Here is a 26,300-nt window from a genome sequence, read left to right on the forward strand (position 1 = left end):
TGAGTTATTAGATATAAACAAGAAGGATTTAGTATTAGTCAAATCTGACAAATCAGATAATAATGTATGTTTAAAAAAAAAAAAAGCTGTGTGTTTGTTCATCACTGAAGCATTTTCTTACAGCAGTCTGAATGAAATAAAACTAGAAGCTCTGCATCTGAACCGCAGGGATCTAGACTTGCACTCGGGGAAGTCGACAGTGCATCACTTGCATTTTAAATGATCCCTGCTAGAATGATGCAGGGTGTTTCGTCAGCGATGATGTATTGAGCAGAGCTGCGGACTGATATTGGCATACCATTCACGACGGATGGTTTTTACTTAATGAACTGCTTGTGTAATCAACAAAGCCCGCAAAAGAGTTTGGGGTGTTTGAAAAATGACTTTGCCGAGCCCTCAGAGTGGCCGTAGAGAGCGGTTTGTGATTCTGAAAGGGCTGGGACACGGTGAGGGATAACACACTTAGGGTGCACTCAGCATCATGTTGAGCCTCAGAGTTTGCTGCTCACTTAAAATAAGCCAAAGCACCAAGAATAAGTCAATAAGAATGTCTGCCGTGGCCTCTGCTCGTCGAGGAATCCACCGCTAATGGGGCCAAAGATGAGTTCAAGTGAATTTTTAAAAGCCCTCTAATTTCTGCATAGACTGATTTGTTCTCATGGGAACTTGTACAGTGGCCTGTTTAGCGAGGCACTCAGAAATCAGAGTGGAGCTCCATTTGTGAAGGTCTGTGCCCATTTCTTTAACTGCTATGAAGCACGCAGTGACCGGAGGTGGGCGGGAGGGAAAAGGGGGAGGCTCTGAGTTTAAATAAACTCAGACCGCAGTTTGAAGATTCAAAAGACCACACAACCTGTCAACGCTCTACAACAAACAAAAATAATGTAGTGAACAATAGCATATAAGTGGAATTTCATGTGACACATTTTGTACACACAGAATATGGTGATAACATGGTGGTTTAAAATATGAATTAATCAAAAAGTAGTCTTGGTACTTGTGTGACTTAAAGGTGGGATGTGAATGCTGAAAAAAGTCTTATCCACTCTTTTTTTTTTTTTAAATGCAAATTCAAATACTGTCATTTATGATAACATGAGCATTGAACCAGCAGTGTGAGGGAGGGAGATTCTGTGCAGTGAAAAACTGTGAGGCTATTACATACATAAATAAACAAAAGAGGTACAAAAAAATGAAAACAGTGGATCAGGAGAAGTTATGACATACCTGTGATACTGTGATGGTGCTTCCCACCCCCTGAAGGCAAAAAAGAATGGGCTTTTACAGTATCTGACTCTTCATGACTACACTCAATATACCCCTCAACACCCCCTCCCCACACAGAACAAAACACGGCAGATTAATCGTTATTGTATAGATTAATGTTTCTTTGATATTGTCTCACGAGGACAACCATAGAACAATAGAGTATAAAAAATCTAGATAGTAGTCACATTCATAGCAGGAAAGGGAGAGCACAGGATAATAATACTTTGGATGTGGGGGGTTAGGTGTGAGAGATATTGCCTTCAGGTTTACCCAACAAGGAGGCTAGGCTATATAAAAATATATATATATATATATATGAAGTGGGAAAGTCACATCTTGTTAAATTTAAAACATAACTGTGAATTAGCAGAGTTCTGCAAGGTCACTTGAACAACAAACATACAAAAAGTAAATACCCAGCATCATCCGGTGTTTTGAAGCACCAGACTTTAACAGCTTTTCTTACAGTAATGGATGATGCCTTTTTTTTCTTCCTAGCTTATGACCTGAGTGACTGACCAGGCAACAGAGAGAGCACACATGGTGGATGGGAATGAGAGGGGGAAATGGCAGGGGACCCAGCGTTGGGGCGGCTAAGGAAGGACAGCATAGTGCTTTGATTGAGGCCAAGATGATATAGGCCTCACCTCCCTGTGGCCCTGCTCTGACTGACTGGGACCAGCCTTGACTGAAGCATCATTAGGCAGTCACAATGTCAAGGTTAGCTAAGGACATTGTCTCTTGGTGGTGTGACCTTCGGTAACTATCCCTCTAAGGCTTCAGCCTTTCCCACCCTGATTACCCACCAGCTACTATTAGTTTAGCAGTACCCACCTGGGAAACTGTGATGCTGCACTTCTTGGCCAGCTCCTCTTTAGCTTCCTCGCTTGGATACGGGTTGCTGAGGTGCGAGTAGAAATATTCATTCAAAATTTCCGTCGCCTGCTTGCTGAAGTTTCTCCTTTTCCGCCTGAGTGGGGAGCAAAACGAGAGAAAGACAGAGCAAGCCTATTAGTGGGACCAGCATTAACTCATCCATTTGGATCGCACAAATTGCACAATCAATCTCACACATAAATGGTGAAAATAATGAGGAATGGGCTCTAAGGGCCCTCACGACCAGAATATCGTGTCCTGCTCCAAGAGCCTCATCAACACACAGAAGACCGGACTCCAACCAATAAACTGACAAGCGCACACACACACACACACACACACACACACACACACACACACACACACACACACACACACACACACACACACACACACACACACACACACACACACACACACACACACACACACACACACACACACAGAACCACAAAACACATACAATGTTTAATTTGGTCTGTTGGTCTCCAATCTCTAGTCCAAGCGTGTAATGTGTAGAGTTTAGTGCAGCGGATGGGTGGGCTTCGTGATGGAGCGCAAAGCCCAGTCGGAGTGCATCTCGGTACATTATAGAAATCATGGCATGCACAGTTGAGCATTGTTCCTGAAGTGCCACAGCCCCAGGGATCTCCAGTAGAAACAAGCAAACTCTAACTAGATCTGGGTCCCCTTCCCTCCCAAGGGCACTACTTATCATGTTGTTGAGCATTTGCTTATTTTGCCTTGTTTACTGCACTTCACACAGGCAGTGGGCAGCAAATGTGCTTCCACTTGGTTTGTTTGGCTCAAACTTGTGCCACTCTGTGCACAGCACCCACTGCACCACACTGTTAGTGATTAGAGTAATCCACAACACCTGCTGATGACCTCTCCTCCATCCATTACACATGACTCGGTCCCCATTTCATTTGGTCTTAACTGCTCTCAGGTGTGAGGGCATGATTGTATTGAAAATGGATAATGCATGGAACATAGACATAATTAAAACCATGCATCTCTGTAGTACTCATACTGTGTGCTGTGCCAGAAAAGTGAGGAAGAAATAAACTTCATGCCTGCATACAGACTAAAAATGACCTCGCCCACCGGATTTGCCTATATGGGTCATACGGAAGCAGGTAAAGTTTCTAGATGCCAAATACACACTCACGTACACACAGACAGAAATGTACATGATTCACTGACCTGGCATCAAGGAATCTGGAGCGCAGGATCATGACAGCCTCACAGGTGCTCTGTTTCAGTTGCATCTGGATGGAGCTGAATTTACGGTGGATGATTCCCACCATGCGCTCAATCTCTTTGGGAGAGATGGGCCGCGTGCGAGACTGTTCCCTCAGCAGGTTCATCACATGGGTAGTGAATTCGTTACATGCCTGCCGAGTGAAACGGAGACAAAAACGGCGAAGTTGAGTTTCGTAAACGTCGCATGAGTACTCTAAAGTTGTATACATTTTTCATATAGGAAATGAGTTCTGTGCATGCTAGCTCTTTTGGTTAAAAGCTTCGACAGAGTGCGGCGTTTATGTATTACTTTGATGACATAATAGGTGAAGTCATCTATGAATATAAATGCCAATTTGTAATTTGGCTTGGGCCTAATGCAGAGCGAATTTAAACAGCTTTTCGTTAAACCAGTAGTTCATACATGATTAATTAGAATAACTCATTTACGTAGTGCACACTTTAGCTCATTACTCTGAGTAAAATTCGTTAAGTATTTACATTTAGATAATTAAAACCTGGAAACACCCTTAAGAAAGATGCATTTACTCCAGGCGAAGTGTTGTGTGCTCCCACAAACCCACCTCCTCTCTCAGAGAGCACGGAGTAAATTAGTCTAATTTACCTCTCTGGCTTGCTGAGGCATCACTGTTACACCTTCTATTTTCGCCCATAACGGCTCTGTGTTTAATGGCAGGCTCAAAGTGCTAGGTGAGGGAGCTGATCATACTTTCATTTAACACAAATGACTAAGGCACTCCTTGGATCTCTATAATCAACTACAACACAGTGAGTAATACAGCAATTTTTATTTCTCCAAGCTGATAACACATTTTCCACCATCATGCATACTCTCAGTAATTTTCTTGCTACAGTAATGCAGGGATAAGCTGTTCTATGTGCTGAAGCAATGTGAGGTATCAAGTTCAACTGAATTGGTCCATTTGAAAAAACAACAAAAAAAACCCTCAAATGTCAAACAGCTGTTGGTCATATGGTTATTTAATTTCTCTTGAAAGGAGAACCTAATTTTTGGAATTATTCAGAGCAAAAGTGCACACCTGAAGGATCCTAATGATGTTCTATTGGGGAGATGCAAGGAGACTTACCTGCTCATACTTCTCCAGCTCTGTGTGGTAAATCTGTCTAATCTGGGTGAGTTTGGCTCTGTAGTCGGAATGTTCAATGGAGTTATCAGCCGCCCCGCCCGAGGCTGCGGCTGCAGCTGCGGCGGCGGCAGATCCGCCACCTTTTTCTGGTCCTGCCACGCCCTCTGCCAGCAGCATGTTGTCTAAACGCATGAGCTGGGGGTCTGGTGGGTCCTCCTCCTGGGCACCACGGATGCTGAGACCTGCAGCAACACACAGAAAAGGGACAGAGGGTCAAATAAAGTCATCCAGTGACATTTCAGACTGGAGGATAAAAAAAACTACTAATAATGAAAAATATAAGCAGATCAAGTAATAAACAGTAAACCCAGACTGAATTGTTAAGGGCATTATGTCTGTGTAGACTGCAACACTGTGATTCTTCCCCTGCAGGTATGTTCTGGGTGCCTCCTGTGTATGTGCTGTGTTCCTGTTGCCCATGTCTATGCCTGTTCTCTTTTATTTACACACTGCGCTGCACACTGTGTGTACGGGAAGGCTGACATGACAGCAACATCCATAAACTGACAAATGCTCAATGGTGAAGTGGCACTTCTACTCTGTGAAAGGATGCTAAACAGAAAACTATACCTCTAGTAAGTGTCTCTGTCTTTGACACAGTGGATGCCAGGAACTCCAGAAAATAACTCCTATTTTCCTCATTTCTGTTTGTTTCTAAGATTTAAATCTTGTATTATTTTACAATCCTGGTTTTGCAGTATTCACCATCTAAACAACACAAATGTGCTAGTGAAATAAATAAAAAAATCCACATAAAGCAAAAATGAGTGCAGAGTAATATTTATGTAAAGTGCTCATTCATTAATTCTGTTCATGCAATCAGACCCCGCTGTTTATTTCCTCTGGTTTTCTGTCTTGCCAGTCTGTCAGCGAGTCGTAATCATCCAGCAGATAGCGCGCACACACACCTGGATGCATTGGCAATGCAACCACGGTGCCAGGCTTTACAGAGAGTAAGCAAACAAAAAAACACTGCGGGTCAGAATTACAACAAAAACAAGCTTGAGCAATCCAGTCTAATAAGTGGATAAAAATGTGGCTCAATGGGCAGTAAATACTGAGTGGCTACTCGAACGTTATGATTACCAGAGTTGTTTCAATTCAATAATCCCTCCTGCAATTCAGGGATTTTCAACAGCTCATTACAGCTTCATTAAGATATGGCCAGCCTCTGGATTCTAAATAAGAAGATTAGTGGCTCTATTGTGTCAGCCAGTAGGCATGCAATCAGAGAAGCCCTTTTACCACGCTTTGACCGACTGACCCTGCACACCATCCACAGGAGTAAATACTAGAGGGAAAGCACTCCATTTTTTTCAGTATCTTTCCTATAAACACAGTCCCGAATGAGAAGAAAAATTAGGAAACACATCATCTTGTGTAGCCACTCCTCTGGTGTTTTCATCTCTGTCGGTGTTTTGTTCAGCTGCAGTGGCACTGAAAAACAAATTTGCCTCTATTTATGGATCGGCTGGCTTTGAGTCTTTTAGGTGTAATGGTGTGAGAGGAGTGGATGAATGTGGCTATTTGTGTTGGAGACATTGAGATGCTGGACAAGGCTCCATCAGGCTTGCAGAGCCAAGCCATCCATGTGGACAATATGCCACTGCTCCACTAACCCTCATCCACATCGCACTGCATCTGCACCCAACTCCACCCAAAGCCCTCGTTCTGGACAGGCTCGGCTGTTTCTCTTCCAGTTTGTGCAGCGTGAAACAAAACGGCACATGGCTTCAAATGTCGACTGACCAGACGCCGGGCTACATATCTCAACATGCTCTAATGGCTGGTGGTTTGCCTGCCACTACAGTTCATATTTTCTTAATTCAGTATTTACTCGCGCTCTCGGATTCCACACAAGCTCAGCAGGACGCACTTTTCCTTTGTGCTGCTGCTGCTGCTGCTGGTAAGTAGGTAGGCACGTTTTTTATGTCAGGTATATTAAATATAACTCTGGGAGCAGCGTACATTTCCACACCAAACCCAGTCGTCACTTTCACTCCACTCACTCTATATCCAGGGGAAATGCAGCTGAGGGAATTTACAGGGCTTTTCAGCTTAATGGGCATAAATCACTGGTTTCATTCAAACTAAATAATCACAGGCCATAAAGAACTACTTGTCTCTTACCATATATTACCACAAAGTTCCTGTGTGCAATAATGTGGCCATTCGAGGCAAAGGAAAACAGAGCGAGACATTAGAAAGTGACATGTAATCCTGTTAGTCCACTGACATGTGGAGTGGCCGTGACATTTTTATCATACGTGTCCATTTCTATTTGGGAAATCAGCGGGATAAAAATGATTACTCCACTGCCCTGAGAAGCAGACAGCCCTGCAGGAGTCCACCAGGGTGTATTTGTGCCACAGTAGCTATGGCCAGCCATTCATAACACACACATGTTTGGAGGGATGATGCGTCTGCCTCGCGCCCAAGCACATAAATACTGAAAAAAATATATATTTTAAAAACAGTACAATGTATCTCTCTCTCTCTCTCTCTCTCTCTCTCTCTCTCTCTCTCTCTCTCTCTCTCTCTCTCTCTCTCTCTCTCTCTCTCTCTCTCTCTCTCTCTCTCTCTCTCTCTCTCTCTCTCTCTCTCTCTCTCTCTCACTGTCTTCCCATGCACCTTTTGTTGGAGAAGCTGAAGATTGCGGATTCACTGTCTAAGCTCAGCATCATCACACAATTTCCACAAAAATGGGCTTGAGTGAGATAATATCTTTAATTTGCTGTGCGGTTGACAAATCTGTATAGTAACTTGCAAAGCCACAGTCACATTCTAACACTGAAATGCTGCTTGCCTGCTCAAATCTTTATCCTTTTTTTGTCTGATGATATGGGTATTAAAACAAGTTTGGGCACCCGAGTTAGCTCTAATCCACCTCCACAGTCAAAGTGGGATTAATCTCAGTGCAAAAGGGAAAGTGCGGGAGTCGTGTCACCTTGGTAAAGCCTGCAAGCAATAGGAACTAGAGATGAAAAATCTATACATGGTCCAGTTATTTCACAGAACTCTAACGATGCTGGCTCACTTAATTACCAGAACGCATTTAATGATGTAAAAGGGGGGAAAAAAAATCAGAAATCCTAATAATAATGTAACATGTCCTTAATCGGCCTCATTTGTCATTAAACAATACAGGTGGAGTAGCAGGGAAAAAAAGCACTTGCCTATATGATTGTTCCTCATTTCTCCTCTGTGGAGGAGAGAAAGGGAGACACTGTGATTAATCCATCCTTATCAGTCAGGGGTGGTTCTTCTTTTCATTTTTTACAGGTCTCACCGTCAGTATCTGATCCGAGGAAGTAACAAATTTGACAGATAAAGACAATGCAGCCCTTTCTCTCATACACTCTCCCTGTTCTCTGTTTATAATCATTTCCGGTTTGGGGCTGTTGTCTCGTACATCATTCCCTGCTTGAAACCCTGACAGTGATCGGAGCACTGCCTCGGGCCGCTCTCCTTTCCTCCCACCTCTTTTCCCCCCTGTGCCCTCTTTTATTCTGTGGGCTTAGCTGACCTTTGGCCCGCTGCTTGTTTACTCTCATCACTGAAGTGTGAGCAGGAGAGCCATAAAGGCAGAGCCCTGCTGGGTTAATGTGGCCTGCTGAAGAGGGAAGGGGTTGCTCAGGGCTTCTCCACCTCATTCTGCTGCACTGACTGCACTGCCAGACGCCAAACAATGTACTAGAAGAGTTGATAAAGCCAGATTTATTTATTATTTTAAGCCATTTTTTTGTAATTCTTTCTTTTTCTGTAGTTTTACTTTCTAAATAGTGTTGTATTAAATAAAAATCAAGCAGAATGTGTTGCAGTAAGTTACTCTTGCCTGCGTTTTTAACTGTGTTTGACAATACATAGTGTGACTTGGTTATTTCCACCGCTGTTTCCAAAACATCCTGTTCATTACAAGTAACCCTGACCTCCTGCGGCTCCTCTCCTAGCCAGTGCCTCAAGTGGATGGATCCGGCCACGTATCAACACTGTGTTCATCTAATTGCATTGATCCACAAAGGTCTCCCAAAGTTAACTAATCGAAACAGAATTTATTTTCTGTCAATATTTGCAAAGGTCATCTCTCTTAAAGCCGCAGAGTAGACAGTGTGAGGCAGCTAAGAGGAGGAGGAGGAGGAGGAGGAGGAGGAGGTAGAGGAGGACCGTGGCATCTAGCCTGTTACTGAGGCTCGTCCAAGGTGAGCTTTAACTCTGGCTTGGCACTCAGGATCCAAGGCTTCTAATCCACCGTGTTATTAAAACCCGCTGCCAAAGCAACACACTAGAGACTACAGAGGGCTTAGAGTATCCATTTCACAAAGAGGCCAGTGTCACTACAGCCGCGTTCCACGTCTCCTTTGACTTCATATCATCTCCTTTGTCATGGCGCCTGGATCAGTGACTTTCAGCTCCAGAAGCGGGGAGCTGGATCAAATTACCATTGAAAATCTTTTGTTCTGACAAATGAAACATAAGGATCCTCTTTCATTGACGTTCTTAAAGGCTTTTTAAAGCTTGGCCTACATCCACATGGCACAAAGAATCTGAGAGACTGCCTGCGGGCTCTCTCTAGCATGTACAGTAATTAACATGCCATTAACACATTAATACACATTAACTATTCCCAATGTTAATGGCAGAGTAATTACCATACCTGATACCACACTGTGGGGAAGCGAAAGCACATTTTGCCAATTTGTGTTTCACTTTCTTTGTCGAGTGAGCTGAAACGAATAATTCAGAAGATGACTCACTTTGCTTTTTCTTCCACACAGGGAGGGAAAGTTTCGTTTTTGACAGTTTCTGTGTCCATGCATACAAGGTCTCCATTTCAAATAGTAAATAACTTCATTGCAAAAGGAAAAAAAGACACAGTGCGCTTCTCATTTTAGGAATGGCTTTAGAGGTGAGGCTGAAATACTGGAGGGGACAGTGAGTCGGGTGATTAAATGCAGAGTAAAAGGAGGCAGGGAACAGGCCCGAAACTGGGGAATCCCTGTCTGGAATGATGATGTATTTCCTCCCAGTGCAGTGAGTGATAAGCTAATCAGCCGCGCTGACAGTGAAGTGTTACAGCCCCCCAGTGCTGGGTCAAGACTTCTCCCATCATACACCACCAGCACACACTAAACAGACAGCGTGTGGAGGTGATGGCGGGGTGGGGAGTGACAAAAAGTGGCTCTGGTCAGAAAAGAAGATCTCTGTCAGTTCAGGTAGCCTTTGTCCCTCGATGATGATGCCCACCCCCTCCACCCCTTCAACCACCACCACCACCACCCCCACCCCAGAAAAAGGGGCTGTGACAGCGGGGGGCGAGGGACAAGTGGGAAAGGAGGAAAGGCGGAGGAGGGGGCTTGCCACTCTCGACCCATGACTCCCAAGACATGCGGGGGAGGGCAAGTGGGTGGGAAAAGACAACCCAAACAAACATCTTGAAGACATTTTGCCAAGCACACCAAAATTAATCACTGTCCCACGGTGGCACTGACATTTGTGGGAAGTGACACACAACATGACAGACTAGAGGGAGAGGATGAAAGGAGAGTGTGGCGGGGGGGCCGGCTGGGATCGGCCGGGTAAACAAGAGCCACTGTCACTCGCTGCGATCATGTGTGCGTGTGTGCGATATGTGCGCGCGTGTGTTTATACGTGGATGTGTGAGTGCCCGCTTTGTTTCCTGCCCTCTAAGACTCAATGTGGGCAAACGGCCAAGTGGTGTAGTGATGGCTGACCAGGCCTGGCGGTGGCGGCCGCACGCAGCGGTTGGGGAGACTGGCCAAATGAGTGGACAGGACCTCCGCTACAGATCAGCACACTGACTGACCCTACAGGACACATACAGCATGGGGCTCCAACATAGGGCTCACATGGGTCACATGGTCTGCTAGTCACAGAATGAGCCGCAATCACTGAGACACTCATGTGTTTTCAGCCAGACATCCCATAACTATGATGAACATAAAGGATACTCAATTGAATAGTCAAATAATATTCCAGTCTCTGTGCTGTAGGTAGACTCACAGTTAAAAGTCTAGTCTGAGACAGTTATTGTGTCTTATGTTTCAATATTTCATTTCATCCCCTTATATTGTGTTAGCATGTTTTGCTTTTTTCTTTTCTTCATTTTCATTTTATATTTTCATGTATTGATGGTCTTGAGCTGCTAGCCTAAATTTACTGCAAAGGTAAGCTGATTTGTTATTCAGACCCCAAGCAAATAATGCAAATGTGGCACTGAAAGCCACTTATGAAATACCCAAAGGCAACTAATCACTCCTCCTCTCGTTCCAGCCTTTCTGCAGCCTCCTAATTAGAAGATGGAGATTGCATGAAACCAGGTCACACAGCAGGTCTTGTACACACCGATAACCAGGCAAATACGCAGGCAAAACTTCATCCAGACACCAAGCCAAGCATGCATTATTTTAAAGGCTAGAGGTGAAAAAATAATGCTATTCAGGTTATTAATCCCATCGTTCAGGTTATTAATCCCACTGTATGCTTCCAAATAAAGGGTTTAGGCTGGAAGCATTTTTGTCCTGTATGTGTGTGTTTCTCTGTGCATACATACAGCATGCGTGTGTGTATCCGTGCATGCATACGCTCATGTCTGCGTGTGTGCGTGTGAAGGCTACACGCTCACATAAACAAAGGAAAGGCATTGGTAGCATACAGCCAACCATGATCCACTGCCAGAGAGATTATTCTTTGCAGTGGCATTTCTGCAAGAGAGTTGACAGTCCATCATTTAGATTTTGCAGTGTATCCACGAAAAGGCTGCATTGCCTGAAGCAGAAGGAGCTGCTCTTTCCTTTAGTGTCTTTTATAGAAGAGAATTCAGCTCTAAATTATAAAGCCAGAATCCTTTGCTAGCTGTGCTAGAGTGTAAGGACTCTGCTACAAGGCAACTGAGGTTATAGCAGTGGAAGAAGACTGTGCTTGACGGGCTGAATCTCAGTGCTTCCATTTGTGAGGACTCATGCAGCTCACAAAAAACACATCTACCATCCTCCAGCATCTTACGTTGCACGCACCTGAACAATAGCAGCGTTTTCTGGAAGCATCCTGAGCCTGATGTTGCAGGTTAGTACTTGGGTCTGCAGAGAGCAGTGCAAAGAGTGGCTGGGCAGATCAGGTCCAGACCAAACAACAGCTTGTGACAGAAGCAGGCCAAAGAGGATGTAGACACGGAGAGACTTAACAGGCAGCCGGCCTGCCATCCACTCTTTTTCAGCTCTCCTTATACTCAACACATCACTTCAGATCCATCGCAAGTGTCTCTCAAAGAACATGGCAGCAATAGAGTTTCACATTACCATAAGAAAGGAGTGAAATAACTACGACGGCCAGAGTTTTCAAAGCAAATGAGTGAATGATCGCTGGGAGAATATCATCTCCCCCTCAATTCATTTGACCAGCCTAATAGTTTTATTGTACACCTGCAGACGACACTCCACCTTTTTGTGTTGTGTGATAGCCCGCGAACAAGGTAGCGAAAAAGGTTATTTAGTGCTAATTATTGCCAGCATGTACTTTACACACCATTTAATGAGTTAGACTGGAGGCGTGGCCATCGGCTGTGACTTGTTCGCCCAGTTATCCAAGATGAACCGTGCAATCTCCCTCACGTCACCCCTGTCATGTGTACCAAGTCCCCCTCCGCATCCAATTCCCTGCTAGGGCTTCACTGGAGCAGAGACGAGGTGCCACTGAAGCAACACAACAGCTCCCGTTGCGTCTCCGCACACCGGCGAGGGGGAGGGGCTGGAGAGGGAGGTTGTGGGGGGGGGGGGGGGGGGGGGGGGTGGAAGTGTGGGGGGTGGGGGTAGAGCTGGGAGCTCACTCTCATAATTACAATAATTAACAGTTGCAGATTTAATTGGAAGGGAAGGCATTAACAGGAGGAACATTGTGGCGGCACATGCAGAGGGAACCTTTGCTGCAAGAAGCTTTTGTCTTCTCTGTACCTAATGGTGCCTTGGCTGCGGTTGGCGAGTGCTGACACAACACAACACAACACAACCGAGCCGAGGGTTCAGACGGTGGGGCTTGTCAGGACTCAGACTGGAGGCAGATAATTAGGTGCCAGGTTAATGAGAGCACAGGCTCTTGATGGCATTTGGTTACTGTATGTGGGCAATTAATGACTTTGTTTTTGTGTTTTTATTGCCCACTTGAGTGGAAAACATAATACATTATTCACCTCAGGCCTGTATGCGCTGTTTGATGGAGTAGCAGGGACTCCGGATAAAGAATCAGTTTCATTCATTGTGGCGGACGGTTAATACAAAACAATACAGTATATATGGAGTTAGCAAAATGTAATCTCAGTTCGCTCATGGCTACTCTGCTGTATGACCTTTTCAGAGTGTACTGCCTCATGTCACCAGTCATGATGTTAAAAACTCCAAAAAATGTCAAGCAAACATTAAAGTTGCAGGTCAGGCACAGGACAATGCAACCACAAAAACACACCAGAACAAAGAAACCAAACCCGTTGGCCATAAGTGTTCAGTTAATTCAGCGTATCACGTTTCATAATGTATTTGCGAAATTCCATACCCCCCTAGAAAATCCCTGCTTTCATTCCAGGGGATTTATTGGCAATGAATCCACTGAGAGGTCTTTAGACATCCTCTTTTTTAGCCCAACCACTCAACGCCTCCTATTTTGAAGTTAGTTGTTCTCTTGCCTGTGGTGGCCAATTAGAGTGCTATAAGATAAATGGGCACCCACAACTTTGATGTCCATCTTTTTAATAAGCTTTGGTTAAGATGACATTTGTGTGAAAGAGTTCAATATCTTCACAGTGGGAGAGAAAAGAGGTTTATTCTAAAATGAAACATCATGTAAATACTGCTGGAGGTTTAGGCTGGGTGGGGGGATCATAGCGTTGGCTGTGACTCTGGTGTTGGCATTCATTATCTTCCACTGCAGTTGTGCAGATTAGTCAGCGAAAGAAGATTTTTAGAGCCTCATGAAAGCTGGGCTTTTATACTACTGAATCAGCTTCAGCATAAACAGAATTTCTTTTTTTTTTTTTATGTAGCATTCAAATATGGAGAATGTATCAAGCCTGAAAAACAGTATGCTGTTTTTTTATACACATTTAAAACAGAGAAAGACATTTAATTAGCCTAAATACTTGCTCATTCAGTGCCGGCAATATGCAGTAGTATTAGGGGGAAAGTACAGTGTAACAATATCTAAAATGGTGGGGTAATAAAATGGTGCATGTATGAATGTAGGAGAGATGGAAAGAGAGCATATATCTAACCTAGCCTGCGGACGTGCTCCTTTATACGTGTGTGTAACTCAGTCAGGAATAATGTAAATGTCTGGAGAGTCTTAAGACTGAGCAGGCCCGTATAAAAGCACCCTGTTTCAGGCTAGTAAAACAAGTCAATAAATACAGCGGAGAAGCCGGTGCTGTCTGCTGCACTCTCCTGAATGAAAACAGAGGTGAACTGCTTATTTTCAGTCTGGCACCAGAGGTTGACAGCAGCATTATGGGCGCTCATACATTCTGACTATCACTCGTCACAAGCTATATCTGTCAACATTACACTCGAGTGCATTTTAGATGTAAAACAAGCATCTCCTGGAAAGACTATTTATGACTTCATGTGGTCAGCTGCTAAATGAGCTAAACACTTCCCACAGCGTGCGACTGACCCAGGTTATCATGTTTTTAAAAGGCTTCTCTTTCTCACCCGATTCATCAGTTTGTCTTTTTGTTGATTCTCACAGACAGAGCAAACACAGAAGTATTATACGCTAAGCCTCAGTAGGCCAGCAGTTACTGTTAGAGAAGGCAGATCCTTCCTGCCGGTGCTCCAAATGGGAAGCCGATGACACAGGCTCAGTCTAAATGGAAACGCCATTAGGTAGGCAAACACTTCACTGCGATAACTGCTACCTGATTACAGCGGGAAAGCACAGCCACAGTTCTCCTTTTTTTTCAATACTGTGTCAACACTTTGGGAAAGCAAATATTTCAGTGACTACCCTGCCTGCGCTTTAATCCATATGGTGCATTCTGTTTGTCACCACAGATGTTACACTCCCAGGATGGGTTTTCAGAGTAGGAAGAGCTACTCCTCTACAAGCTGTGGCTGGTTTGCTCCGTGCTGCACAATGAATACACAGAGGTCACACACAATATCACACCGGGGCCAGCGTCAATCCTTTATTAAATTACCTAGCTATCTTATTTTCTGTCACCACCCTGATATGAGGGTTATCTTTTTCATTTATGTAGCGGATTTTCAGGGGATTATGCATTAAAGATTAAGGGTGTGTATACCTAACACCTCAGCACAACAAAATGCAATGCCTCAGACAGTGCATGGCTGATGTGTGTAAGGGAGGTGCTATAAAACAAATCTTCAGCAGCCAGAACTGGGCAGGGTTTATTCTCCTCAGACAATACAAGCTGTGACTATACAGAATGTTTCAACCCTAAAATACTGTGGTAAGCAATACAAATCCCTTGGACAAAATGAAATGTATTAAACATGTGGATTTCATAAATCTCCCTTTCCTCAGTCTGGGTCAGAGGTATATTCACTATAGAGCTCAGCAGGCACTTTTCCCTCAGCATTGTTACTCTGAGTCGCAAGTGCTCCGAGTGGTTTCAAAATGAATGTCAGCAAATGCTGCACGTGTATGGCAAACAGCAGATCCTCACAGTAAAACGGTTCAAATCACTTACCCCTGCTACTTTATAAGAGTATTACAGCAGTGTAGGGATTTAAAGGTCTGCTATAGAAATATTACAGTTGTGAACTAGCGGACAGGATCTACATTGTAGATGCACCGTGTAGAAATGTTCAAAAGATGAACAGTTGTGGATACAGCAGTTCTCCAGGTTCACTCTACAGTGCAGATAGTGTCAAGAAAAAGGGGGAAAAAGCCATTCGTATCTGAGCACAACACTGTTAAACACCCAACTGGGATGCCTTTAACCTTGAGTAGCATACCAAAGGTAGAGGCAGCCTGGGGCTATGGGGGGAATGGCTACCACAACTCCCAGTGCCATGCTGTTCCACAGTGGGGGCCCAGCATGGCCAGATTGCCAGAGAAGCCGGCAGAGGTGGTGCTACAGCGTTAGCAGGAGCTGATCATTCATCTGCTGCAACATTCATTTAAGTTGCCCCATTATCTATTTGTTTTGTTTTTCTGTTCTGGTCACCTCGCCGAGGAAAAAGCGCACCCGTATTCACCTTGTGGCTGTTAGAGCATCTGTCGGTGGCTTGTTCATGAGACATTCCCACTAATTATTTAGCTAGCTTGATGGATAATCTGTGATCATTAAAGATCAGAAGAGCTAAGAAAAGATTGGGAGTAATTATCATTTCTCAGCCGTTCTCACTAATAATTGAAGGGCTGTGGATACTGTAGTCTATGCAAAATGGAAAAGGAGCATATTTTAAATACTCTTCTTCTAGTATTTTTATTAGCTTCAAACTAAAAACTGGTAAACAAACTATGAATGATGTATGAACGTTACACTTTGCTTTGCTTTGTGTGTGGGGCCTGGGAGAAAAAGATGAATAAAGATGGAAGATAAATTAGTGTGTGAAAGGAATATTCTTTCCCTCAAGCTCACGTTAGGGCTGAAGCAAAACAAATAAAGCCTACAACCTATGAGTCACTTCAGTGCCATTGTATAATTCAATCATTTTTGTGACAACTGACAATTACTTCATCATCGCATAAAGACAGATTAAAAAATTGTCAAATTAAATATTAAAGAGGGACTGCAGGCAGTGGTGAATTTTTAAAGGAATAACACAGATTGGAGATGAAATGAGGCACCTATATGCATATTTTATGCCATAGGGAACGAATGCATATATTTTCCTCTAGGCCACCTACTTTGTAATAAAGAATAGTGAGTGTATGGATTTGGTAATGCAGTACGGCGGAAGTGATATGAAAGAGAAATTGGTTTTACATAATGATGTCAAAAGGAATATGGCTTTGCATGGTCATGCGGAATAAAGATAAGATTCTCTTTCTCCGTGAGTGAATATTTTGCTAATGGTTTCTTCATTTCCTTAAAGAATAAAGAAGCCAAGCTTTGTATGAACCTTGAATGAGTTTCTATTGAATGAAGTTAACATTTATCTTTCAATGGCAGAAGAGATCTGTTGAAAATACCCGTGAGTGGAGTAGAATACTGGATGTAAAAGCTTTGTCATCTGTTGAAATAAAAGGAAAGTGACAAGTGACAGTAATGCTATCACATTTTCTGCAGAAGGAAGGTTTGAAGAGGAGAACAAAGCAGTTAAAATGCAACGCAAGAGGGTTAAATCTCTATAAAGAACAGAGTGGAGGCTGCATCTCACAGTCATCATCGATTGGAGTGAATGACTGATCAATACACACATAAAAGCCTCTTTCTAACAAAGACTTGCATGCAGATTTCATATATCATATCTCACAAACAGACCGTATACTACACAGATAATGTTTTCTCAAGCCTGTTGAATTAGCAGCAGTGCACCTTTTTTTATTAACGCTGTGATTTTTTTTCTATTCAGCACTAGTACACAGATACACTCTGGTGTCCATACACACTTACTCATGCAATAAGCATCATTGTCACAGAGCCTTCCTTTCCAAATGGTTCAGCCTCCACCATCTGCAGGCGTTCCCAGACACCGCTTTGAGTCTGCCATAATGATGCATGACTAAGTACAGTTAAAGTGTTGCAGTCTGTTGGCAAAAAGCAGTCAAGCACTTTGCAATAGTGTCACTACGGATAAACCATACAGCTGAAGGTTGACGATGGATAAAAGGCAGTGACAGGCCTAGTGATGTGTCTCTGCGTGTGTGTGTGTGTGTGTGTGTGTGTGTGTGTGTGTGTGTGTGTGTGTGTGTGTGTGTGTGTGCTAGTGTGGATTCACATGTGTATGAGAGGTTAGAAACCATGGCACAGCAGATTTGTAAGTATGCTTAACTACGATGTGAAATAGGGTTGGATACTAAAATAAAATGCTGTGCTGGAGTCTGTTGAAAGTAAGACATGGTTTAAAAAGTTATTCTCACTGCCAAACAGCAGGCATCTTCCTCTACTACTGCGGTTTTTAAGGGAATCAACAACATCATGGATTTGCACATTGTATGTGTCACACACGTTTCTGCAAACTGTTGCAATCCCAGCACATTATTCTTACTATATTATGGCAATGTTTTCTAAAAAAAAAGATCTTATTCATGGATTTCTGATACACAGAAGATCATGTGCGGTCACTCACTCAGTCAGCCTCAAGTCCAGCCTTTGCAGAGCACTGTTTATTTAGCTTCATTAGCCTGGAACACCCTACAATAAGGGACTCGAGCCTCTCTCCTCATTTCACTGTCTCCTCCAGCACTCTTCAGTGTAGATACTCAGCGTACAGTGAATGCAGAGGAGACAAAGAACTATCCGTTATACTGTACTCTCTTTGCCAAAGTCTTTAGTGTCAAATGCTCCACAGACTTTGTTGCTGCTTTGTCGAGTTCACCACTGCAGCTGCTTTCATGTAAATGATCTTGAATGTTATTTTCTAAAGAATGCATTTTAAAAAGAAATTCCCCATCTCTGCCTCTGCATCTTGTCACAAACCCTTTTCTCCGCTATCTCCTCCCCTCTCTCTTCCTGCTCCCTCCTGCCGCAGCCGTAGACTGCATAATTGATGCAAATACTGTCACATGTGTCAGGAGTGGAGGCTCTTCTAGTTTACTTCTGTGTAACACTTTATCCAAGAACATTAAGTGGAGAAAGCAGCCTCATGCCAGGGGTGGAAAATCAGCTTGTCAGTGGTCTCATTCACACAGCCATCGCTTTGGGATTGTTTCATCAAGGTGATTGAGAACCAAAAATACGGGGAGCAAATTCCAGCTTATGTTTAAGAGCCCCGCCACATACATTATTTATATTTGTTGCCCACCCTAGTCTCTCCAGCCATCTGAATACATCATTGCCTAATTCTCAAATATTTCCTCAGATTTCCTCCTACTTGCACTATATCCTTTCCACATCAACCACGACAAACCATTAGGCTTGTAGAGCTCACTTTTTTTTGTATGTGACACAGACCTGAAATTATAGATGGCTGCTTTCAAGGAGTGCTGGGGCCTGATGGCAAAGCTGTAATGGCTATAGAATGACTGGAGTGCAGTCGAGACAGAAAAAAGGATTTCATTTACAACAACGATACAGGAGGAATTATGTAAAATGGTAACATTCCATGCCATTTAATGAGCCATATTCACTAATGTCTAAGTCTATGGTCTAGCAGTAATAAAACGCACCGCCTACCAGAACTCACCGCTACACTGTTTCTGTCTATTTCGAGCTCTGTATGAAACAATGACGCATAACAGAACAGGCAGACATTTGCAGTTCTTTACATCGCGCTGAATGCTCTGCCTTCAGACAGAGTGAGGCGCTTGTCTACCCTTTCCCCCTCCTCCCTCTCCCATGCTCTGCCTGTCCTTTTTTTTTTCTGGCCCTAGTCTGTGCTACAGATTAAGTGACTTGATCCTGCAAACATCTGAAGAATTCAGCTCCACAAAGGGGTCAGACAAAGGCCAGGGGATAGCCTTACAGGTCCTCCTCCATTAGCAGATCTACAGAGGTGTCATCAGGAGGACCCTGCAGGCAACAAAGACGCCTTAAATGGAGCAGATTGCCAACTGATGTTTATCTCTGGACTCATTATCAAAACCCTCACAGCCTGCGCCTGCTTGGACATATGATCTCTGAAATTAATGGGAGAAATTGATTAGCTTTGCACTGTGCGCATGTTACACGGGATGGTAGAGAAAAAAAATTGGACTGGTAAATGTAATCCTATATCTTTTCTCTTTGTCATATCTTCACTTTTTAAAAATATTTTGCACAAACAAGTTCTCGCTTGTGAACTGCAATACTCAAGCCAAGTAAACTGCAAGTGCTGACTGTCTCTTTGTTTACATGTCTCTTGATATAGACAAACAAAAATACCCCGTATTTTCGAGGCAATAGCATTCACAAAGAATATCTGGGGCTCCTAGAAAAACATTTCAACTGTAATAAGCTTTCTCCATAAGAGTCTGAAACATTTCAGAGGGCTCCTTTGAAGCTCTCACTATGTTGACTGTTCATATATAGACAGTGCTTGGAAAGCCTGAGCGCCATATCGCTGTAACCTCTCAGTGCTTCTGCATTAATAATTAATTTCCAATGTGAGTAAACACCACTGTAGATACAAGAATGCCCCTAACAACACAAACTCTGCTGCTCCCACTTAAAGCTGTAGGCTCAACAAATTTGGTTGGGTTTGCGGATACATGCTAATGTCGTAACTGTATTCTGTCACATTCACTGTGGAGAAAATTTGAGCAGTAACTTGTGTGTATTTATTCTGCTTTAAATGTGTGGCAAAGTTATTTGGAAAGACTGTGATTTACTCAATTCTGTAAAAAAAAAAAAAATCCATGAAGGAGATGTGATTCAAAAAGGTGGCTCCATCTTTCATTCTGCAGGCTCCCATGTTCCAGTCAGACCTGCTCACGAGGAGATTTGGAGGCGTTGCTCTTGTGTAGTTACCCTTTAGCTTACAGGCAACATGCTGTGAGTTTACGGCTAACACAACCTCATTTATATTACTTATAGTGAGGAATGTATGTGCGGGGCCTGTACAACATGCTGACCTTGTCACTGTAGCAGCGTCTCCCCCTGCTAGTGAGGAGCCTGCTGGTGTTCAGGTACTGTTACCCAACCACTCAGTGGCTTCCTGCTTGTGGTATAGGCCTACATAAAGGAAAAACTAAGGGCCTGAGCACAACAGCAGAGTGGTTGCCTATTTAATAGATGAGTAACAAAACATGCCCATTGAACTCTGATTAAAAGATTGTATTATGCAGTATGAGAGCATATCATATAAAAGGGCAATATCTGCTTTTGAATATCTAACTTGTTTCAATATAAAAAAAATTGAGAGTGAATGTAATATATAATATAATGCAATCACTAATCATATTGCAACAGTTGTGTATGCATCAGTAGTGAGCCTTATTTAGCTTTTTGTGGTAGAATGTGGCCCGCTATTCAGGATTCAGGAGAGCGTCTTTTATCTTACTATAAATCCTCATTATTTCTAATAGCACTTCTGAAGGCTAAAGAGTAGAGCAGAGCATGTTCTCTTTATTCTGCAGTCACTGACAGACATGGCCAAGCACTATGGGTTAATGTAATATCACAGTTGGATGCCTCCTCAACTCACTTACATTCCCTGTTAGCTTAAAAGTCCTTCTGTGGAAAAAAAGCGAGGAAGAAAGTATGCAACGCATGAAAGGAGGTGACGATTGTGGAAACCCATAACAGCAGACGGCCAACAAAAACTTCAAAAGGATTATTTCAAATAATTTATATATTTCAAACAATGATTCTGGGCTCCCATAAGATATGAATTCTGATAGATTAAAAGGATATCATATTTGTATGCTTTCAGTCAAGCAATACGTTATCATAATGTTGTAAATACCAATTGAAGAAAACAAAAGACTAAAGAAATTCACATCTGTGGTATCCATAGTTCCATTTTGTCATGGGGAAACGTTGATCTAAGAATAGAAAAATGGACTGTAAAAAGTCCATGGTTCATCTACTGAGACTGGCATATCAATTAGGATTGTGAATAAGAGTGTAATTGAAAGCAACAGGAGCAGAAAGAAGCGGAAATTCATCAAGGCAAGCATGGAAAAGCACAAATGAGTTCCGAGCGAGACACAGAGAGCCCCGTCCCTATTCTTCTGCTCTGTCTTTTGCCGTGAAAACATTCACCTAATCTCTCCTACCATTACCAAACAATGTAATCGGCAACCAAACAACTCCACCGTCTGTAGTTTCCTTTAATAATTCTAAGGAGGCTAATTGTTTTATTGGAGGTACGAATAAATATTTCTTAGACTGACTCTCCTTCCAGCCACAGCAGATTCATAAACTTAGTGTTAACAGCACATTGGGTGCTAAAGTGTGCAGCCGCGGGGGCCCAATAAGCGGTAAATCTAGTTTTATAAAAGTGTGGAAGAAGGAGCTCGATCTGTGGCATTAACCAATTACTGTTGGCTCATCAGTCACAACCTGTTGAAGTGGCTCACTGCCTCTTAGCATGTAATTTTGAGAAAACGAAGAAATTTAAGTGGCGTTGAGGTCAGAGGTCACCTTAGTGGGACTTTTATAGGTGGGTTTTATTGGGTGTATTGGTGCTCTGTGCCTGTAATTACTTTCCAGGCCTTGCTTATTACTGAGGAGCTTACAGGCCAGCAGCATCTGTGTCTTCCTATAGTCTTATCTCTGCTGGCAAGCGAGCACACTGGTGCAAGCCTGCCACACAATCATTGTACCACGGCTCCACTGTCACTAAATGGCACGTTCTCTCAGCCCCAGTCCTCCCTTTCCTAGGCACGGGCTTCTCCAGCTGCAGCCTAATTTCCTGTGACTTGCCTAATTACTGTAATTAAGGATTAATTGCCATTAATTATTCACACATAAGCTCATCGCAAATCATGGGGTAAATGTCTTATGAAAGCTGCCATACAAGCCATGTATAAACACACTAGGATGCTCCAGGCTGCTGAATCGATCACTCAGCCCTCCAGCAAATCTCCATGCCACACTTAGGAAAACAGCGATAACTCTCCCCAAAATCAACAGCCTTTCCAGGTGATGGAGGAATCAATTCACATGCTTTATTCGTCTCAGTTACTTTCAGTTGCTTCTAGTAGTGCTTCCTGAATCTCCGAGACACCAAGCAGACAAAGAAAAATGTCTATGAAATGTGCTGTAAACAATAACTTTTGATAAAAAGGTGTGACGTCTTGTAACACAGCACTGAGATAATGGAAGGAAATGAAGCTGAGTGAGGGATAAGGATAAGTCGAGGCTAATTCCACTTTAATCTACTGCTGTCATCTTATCCTTGATGTCAGTAGTGTATGAATCAGTCCATTGGCTGATCTGCTATCACAGCAAAGAGTCGAGGAACATGAAACTCTGGTAGGATTTACACCAATCTGTCATGATTAAGGTCATTCCCTGAAAACTAGAAGGAAATCTATTCATGTGGCACTTTACTTTTCATTGTTTCTCTAAATTCTGGGAAGTCCACTTAAACCTGAAAGATTGATTTTGGGTCAAGGCGAAACATGTCATTAACTGCAAATGGGAGAAGCTTTTATCTCTTTGAAAAAAAAGTGACCAGCGACGTCTGTGTCTGGGACCTTCCGCTTTTGGTGGGAGAGAAACTCAAACAAAGCGTAGGCAAATATTTACACTTGCCAATACTCTGACGATTCCCAAGCATTTTTGGGGAAATAGTTTTTAAAAGCTACAGCATCATAAAATCATAATAATGGCCATAATGTAAATCTGCTGAGTATGAAATGTCTTCCAGGGGGGCTGCATGCAAACAGTATTTAAAATCAGACATTTTTACAAGGCTTTAAATCAGTGGAGCAGCCAAACCCATGTGTTGACAGAGAGGGGAAAAAAGAAGAAGTAAACTGTCTGGTTCAACAAGACCTCAGAGCAAAGCCAAAAACTTTGTCATAACATACAAGACTGACAATTATTTTTTGAATCCTGGTCCCATTGTGAACCATGTGTGCTGCTACAGTTCTTGTTTTTCTATAAACACTGAATGAGAGGTGAATGGGATGAGAGGGGACTAATTAGTGGACCAAATGCAGATGTGGTAAATTAATGCGAGAAACATCTTCATTTTGGGCGCATAACTTTGTGTGTGTGTGATTTAAACATTTATGTTAATGGACCTTCTGGAAGCTCTTTAATGAGCTACACTCTCTTGTAAACAGCCTCTTTGCAAATCCATCATTGGGCCATCCTGCAAAATCCAAGCTGCACAAGGAAAGGGGACCAGATAACACCATTCTAGATCAAGACAAGGGGGATAACAAGACTTCAGACATAGAGAGACGGCTTGAGCCAATGCTGGCAGATTTTTTCCCGATCAGCATTATTGCAGCCACAGTTTAATTTATAGAGCTGAGCCAGTCCTGTTTTATGCGTTTCTTAGATTAATGTGCACAGTCATACTTTTTTACTGCTATGGTCTTTGATAAAGTTCAATTTATTAGGAATAACCTGAGGTTAGAGAGTGGTCTATGATCCATTTCAAGTCATTATTAAGAAGCCTCTATTTTTCTCCAGGTGTGACCGAGTTTTTAGTCTGTTAAATCTGTCCTCCGATAATGGCACTTCTTTAATGACCCTGCACCATAACATAATCATTTCTTCTTATTTTGAACTTAGCTTTCTACGATTTGACTTTGCAACGTGCCCCATAAATTAGTATGTGTTAATTGTTACCTTATAAGCAGGGCAACGCTGTGATAAATGCTACTTTTCACTGAGACACAAGAGAAGTGCCTGATTGTGCTGTGGTGTTAATATGGAAACGTGTTCTACAGTCAACGTGTCACCGCGCACTGTGTCAGCATGTGAGTTACAAGACCCCACAGCCTGCGCAACTTTCTGTGGACCCCGCTGCCCCCACACATTTCACACTCCCACCTCCCTCGGTGTGACACCTCCCAGCGCGCACATGCATCATCGCGTCATTGATGCCTAATTGATACTTCCCTATTTATTGTCACCTTCCCTCTCTGTCAGCTGACTTAGTTCTCCATGTCGCTTTGCATTTATGGACTCCCGGCTGCCTTGATCTCGGTAATTAGAGTTTATGTGCTAATTGGTGTAAATACAAAGATGGGAGTTGCAGGCGAACACTTCACACTGCAGCTATAAATTGTGGCTCTGATAAGTGTGGGTTGTAGTGCTGAGGGGATAGCAAAAGTGTCTGTAGGAAGCCGATATTTCTGTCACCAGCCTTGTTCTTCCTTACACATTCAAAGCTCAGCACAGCTTGTAAAATATTTGGATAGTTTAAGACATCTTTGCATGGTCTGGTTTTGAAAGTCAGATAATATTTTAAGTACAAATTGTCAACTTGACATGAAGAATGTTTCCAGGATATATGTGATCTGCAACTACTTTAACTTTTTTATATATTATATATAATACTTATTATTTTTTAAATGATTAATTTGTGTATACTCACGTAATCATGAATACTAAGCCACTAAGGTACTCTGGATAATAAGGGCAAAGACATGAATGCTAATACTTTACCCGGCCTACAACAACATATCTTTAAATAGTCTTATATAGAGAAATGGGTGGAGTACATGCATAGGAGAAAAATAATAGCAAGATATGATTTTGATCTTTCCAAATCAAAGCAACCTATACTTAATGTTGAGTGATTATATCTTTTGACAGCTAGAATAACACAAGTTCAAAGCCGTAACATCAAAAAGCAGTCTGTGTGAGTCCTCCTATTACTGTATAATATGTTTCTTAAGCCATCTGCTTCAAAATGTTCCATTTCACTGAAATGTAAGACACAATTATGCAGATATCAAACTGCAAACTTTTGCACTGATTAAAATTGCTGTTCAGCCGTGTGCTTTTCACATGCAAACACAGAGATGTATGTTTCTTTCCCCCTTTTCATTTTCAACTTGGTTCTTTTTCAACTCTGTGTTGTCAGCAGATGTCCTTCTAACGGAGACAAAGAAAATGAGAGGGGGCTGGATATCATCAGCATAGAAATGAGCCTCCTCTCGATGCCCCTTCTAAGGCACAGCCACAACGCCGCTCCAGCCACTGCACTACCTTTTCAACTTGCAAATGACAGTGTCACCAAATGCTATCCTTCCATCAATCAAGTCGGGGGGGTCATGAATATACAAAAGGCAAAGCGGAGACTGGCTGCCTCCCGCAGCTCTACTTGGCCTAATTATACAGGCTCAGCTTTCTCCTCTGAGCTTCCACTTTTTGTTTCAGTCTAAAGGGTACAGTCCTAGGCAGCCCCAGGCTTAATCAAGGTAGGTCACGCATACTGGACCTCTCAAGTGGACTGCAAATGCAAGTTAAATGTGGACACCAAATGTCATCTTTCTTTTACATCATTACTGCTAGGGGCTAAGACAGCAGGGGTCAGTTCCGCACCCCTTTTTCCTGTGCACACTCTGCCACATCCCATGTACTGAAGTCCTCCTCTTTTCCAAAACACAAGACCAGACCACTAGGCCGCTGCAGCCCCCTCCTCTCCTCTCCCAGAGCCTCTCTGTGGCAGCCTGCTTGCCCCTTTCTTTACCCCAGCTGTCAGATCATAGTAGTGAATTAGCATTCTAACGGATACGCCTCAACCCAGGGATGAATTAGCACACAGGAGTAACTAATGACCTCCCTGCTGAAAGTGGACCTTATAGTCGATGGCACAGCTGATCAATACAACTGCTTCAGCTGAGCTTACCCTCTCTTCTCTCTTTTTAGTTTTCACTGAAATCCTTTGGCAGCCTTAAAAAAAGATATTAAAGAAGTAAAATGAAGTTAATACAAAATGAAACATGATTGTTATGGGAGCTGCAGGTTTTCATTTTGATTTGAATTTTTAAAAAACCCATAAAACTCATCTATACACCTGAATGGTGAGTGTTGAGCACAAAGCACAGAGGTCAATAACATCTCTTTGTTAGGTATTTATTATGATGGAGAATGTAAACAAGACAAATCCATGTGTTAATGTAAGTAATGTTACCTGATAGAGTCAATCACTGAATACAGCGATTGTGTTCTTGCTGTGTGTTGACAAAGTGTTGCGAGAGCTAACTAATCAA

General features: G+C 42.8%; 1 protein-coding gene across 6 annotated transcripts in view; it reads right to left on the minus strand.

Annotated features, from left to right (window-relative positions):
• Nucleotides 1–26,300, minus strand: part of pbx3b (pre-B-cell leukemia homeobox 3b) — a 58,122-nt gene that overhangs the window by 8,542 nt on the left and 23,280 nt on the right. For 4 of the 6 annotated variants that reach the window (XM_062417573.1, XM_062417575.1, XM_062417571.1 and 1 more), the window contains exons 3-5: nt 4,500–4,741; nt 3,352–3,542; nt 2,104–2,239 (exon numbers count right to left, since the gene is read on the minus strand). In XM_062417573.1, coding sequence (XP_062273557.1) covers nt 2,104–2,239; nt 3,352–3,542; nt 4,500–4,741 — 569 coding nt within the window. Of the gene's footprint in view, nt 1–1,227; nt 1,258–2,103; nt 2,240–3,351; nt 3,543–4,499; nt 4,742–26,300 lie in introns of all 6 variants that reach the window. The other 2 variants (XM_062417569.1, XM_062417574.1) reach the window with 1 other exon arrangement.

The sequence above is a fragment of the Scomber scombrus genome, chromosome 4, assembly GCF_963691925.1.
Source record: "Scomber scombrus chromosome 4, fScoSco1.1, whole genome shotgun sequence".
NCBI classification, from domain to species: domain Eukaryota; kingdom Metazoa; phylum Chordata; class Actinopteri; order Scombriformes; family Scombridae; genus Scomber; species Scomber scombrus.